The following is a 2,920-nucleotide window of genomic DNA, read 5'->3' as shown; positions in this document are numbered from 1 at the left end:
AGAGAAGGGAGAACGTTTATTGAGTACCTTTAGGTGGTAAGTACTGGGCTAGGTACCTAGATTGCAGACGTCATCTTATCCTCAAGACTAGTTGAGGAGACACACAGCTCCATTTCATGGATGAAAGCCTGAGGTCAAGAGACATTAAGTGATCTGCCCAATTATCATGCAGCATAGTTGTGGGACTGGGATTTTACTGTTGGTCCTTGGTAATACAAAGCTCATGCTCTTTTAGTTATATTATGCTATATCCTTAAATAAAACCCAGTTCATTCTGACTATTCCGTCTTCCAATTCAAAACAGAGATCACCAAAAACCTGAAACTGCAGGATAAGGGACTTTATACATTCCTAAGAAAAGGGAGCACCACTGGGCCACCAGGAACACCATCTTTGGTCTCAGGATCTCAATCGTTGGCCTAATTTTCCTCAAGAGCACTGAATTGACTCCATATCAAGTATTCCCTGTCCAACCATCACAGCAGCCCTTGACACCATCACATAATCATCACCATCATAAGCAGCTACTTAAAAAAAAAAAAAAAAAAACCACACCGCCTAATGTGCGTCACTCGCATACTCTGTACAAATTAGGTGCATGGCCAAGTGGAGGGAAAATAGCAACTCCAAGTTTCACATTTCGATCAAATGTAACTTGCAAAATGGTTAAAGCACAGAATCAAATAACAGAGGAGAAAAGTATCCTATAACCAAGTCAAACACCTGTTAGTCCTTCCCGTTCAAGACGTTTAAAGAAGGTCACATTTATTCATTCAACAAACATTTATTGGGCACCAGCAAGTGTGCTAGGTGCTAAGGAACAGGACTGTGAACAAGATCAACCAGGCTCCCGCTTTGAGCAGATCCGTCCGCTTGTCCTGATCTTGGTAACTACTACACGATGCTTGTTCGCTGCTAGAATCATATTTCGGGGAAAGTCAGAGTCATACGTGGGCTCTTGTGGAACACCTTAAAAGTCTCGGTAGGCAAACGTGACAGAAAGCTCTGTGAGGCTCTGGAAGGGCGAGGCGGAGCGGCGCATCGTCACGCGGCGGCCGGGCTGCTCCCACTGTCATGGCGGCCGGCGGCCCGCGCGCCGCGTGCTTCAGAGCATCCGGTTGCGCTTGGCGGTCGGGGAGTCTGTGACACTGTCACCGCACCGGGCCGAGGTGCGCTTGCGGGTGCCCCCGCTGTCCGGGCGCGGGGCCTGCTCTTCGGAGGTGAAGGGGCTCGAGTCGTCGTCGAGGAAGCTACTTTTCCGGCGCCCGCCGCCGGGCACCGCGCCCGCGACGCCGCTGGCCTGGGGCGGGGAGCCGGGGGCGCCGGACCTCACGCTGATGCTCGCCATGGCTCCGCTCAGGCCATGCACGGCGATGGCCTCGTGGAACGGCTGCAGGTCGACGTCCACGGCCGAGCCGGGCTCGGGGGCCGCGGCCTGGCCGGCGGCCGCGGCGGGCGGCTTCGGGGGCGTCCGCGGGGCGCGCGGCGGGGGAGGCGCGGGGGGCACTTTGCCACACAGGAAGCTGATCAGGTCTTCGCGGAGAATGGTGCTGCGGCCCTGCTTCGCCCACTCCAGGACATCCCGGATGCGCCGCTGGTAGCCCACCTGGACGCCCAGGTCAAAACTTCGTTGGTGGGCGTCCCCGCTCTCTTTGTACAGACTGGTCACGGCCATGGCCGCGTTCTGGAAGGGGTCCCACATGGACAGTTCTGGCTGTTGGCACCCAGCATCCTTGTAGAGCTGGGCCACGGCGGTGGCCGAGATCTGGAAGAGGTGCCACAGCTTCTGCTGCTCGCTCCGGAGCCCCGCCGCCTCGGCGCTCGCCTCCTCCCGCAGCTCGGGGGCCAGCTGCTCTTGCTGCTCGGCCTCGGCCAGGCACTGGCGCTCCCACTTGGAGAACCACTGCTCGGCGACCTCGGCCTCGCCCTCCTTCGGCGGCTCCTCCATCCTCGCCGCTCGCCGCCGCCGCCGCCGCCGCCTCTTGCTCCTGCACCTCCGCCTCACCTCCTGCTCGGGGCTCCCCTCCTCCTCCTGCGGCCGCCGCCGCCGCCGCCTCCTCCGCGTGCGCCGGCGGGCGGTCGCGCGGGCGGCGGGGCCCTGAGGCCAACTGTTCCGGCGCGCGCCGCCCGCGGCCCCGGTGCACGCCCCGCCCCGCCCCGCCCGGCCCGGCCCCCAGCTACGCGGCGGAGGACTCCGCAGCCGCCGGCGCCGCCTTGCTGCCCCCTTCCGGCCCCGCGGTCCGCTCCGAGGGCCCCCCCAGGGCGCCGCGGCCTCCCTACAGCCGCCGCCGCCGCCGCCGCCGCCGCCCGGCCCCAGCCCCCGCCCCGCCGCGGCTGCCGCACCAGGAGCTCGCAGGGGGACCGGCCGCAGCGCTGCCTCAACGCGGCGCTTGCCTACTCTTGGCCCCCTTTTCACACATTTTGGAGACTTGTCGGCTTCATCCAATGAGCTGATCAAATTTTACATCCTATGTTGCCAGAGAGGATTATGGGGCAACTTCATGGTGTCGATCACATCCAGGGCGCCGATCCGGGAAGGCCGGGGGGTGGGGTGGGCCGGGGTGGGGGTAAAGTGGGAAGATCCCGGCCCCCGTGAATAGGCAGGCACCCTGAATCCCAGCAATGCCCTCTACACAGGACGTACCCACGAAAAGGGCCGCCTGCTGCTCGACGCAGTATTTTGTACAGGAAAAAAATAGAACTCTGCCCCCCACCCCCCGCTTCCTGGGCCTCAGTTTCCTCAAGTGCCAAATGAGGTTGTTGAATTAAGTCCCTGGAAAGCACTTAGAGCCGTGATGTAGAACTTTCCTGCTGTCGCTGCAAAGCACCTCTTCTGGGCTGCTTGCATGCTTAACCAAATTCTAAGAGTCACATCAGAAATGGTACTGATTCCCCCCCCCCCCCAAGGATTCTTGTAACG

At 60.7% G+C, this 2,920-nt stretch overlaps 1 protein-coding gene across 1 annotated transcript; it reads right to left on the bottom strand.

Moving 5' to 3' along the window:
- Positions 1–744: 744 nt before the first annotated feature.
- Positions 745–2,103, bottom strand: LOC112668478 (telomere attrition and p53 response 1 protein). The gene has a single exon (XM_025460875.3). It carries the CDS (start codon positions 1,946–1,948, stop codon positions 1,106–1,108), a length of 843 nt encoding a protein of 280 aa, XP_025316660.1. The 5' UTR covers positions 1,949–2,103; the 3' UTR covers positions 745–1,105.
- Positions 2,104–2,920: the final 817 nt, after the last annotated feature.

Source organism: Canis lupus, chromosome X, assembly GCF_003254725.2.
Source record: "Canis lupus dingo isolate Sandy chromosome X, ASM325472v2, whole genome shotgun sequence".
NCBI classification, from domain to species: domain Eukaryota; kingdom Metazoa; phylum Chordata; class Mammalia; order Carnivora; family Canidae; genus Canis; species Canis lupus.
Note: the sequence above shows the minus strand (reverse complement) of the source record. Positions and strands in the feature narration are given on the sequence as shown.

Excerpts from the sequence above, each read along its gene's own strand:
- LOC112668478 (XM_025460875.3), bottom strand. The coding sequence starts at position 1,948 with ATGGAGGAGCCGCCGAAGGAGGGCGAGGCCGAGGTCGCCGAGCAGTGG.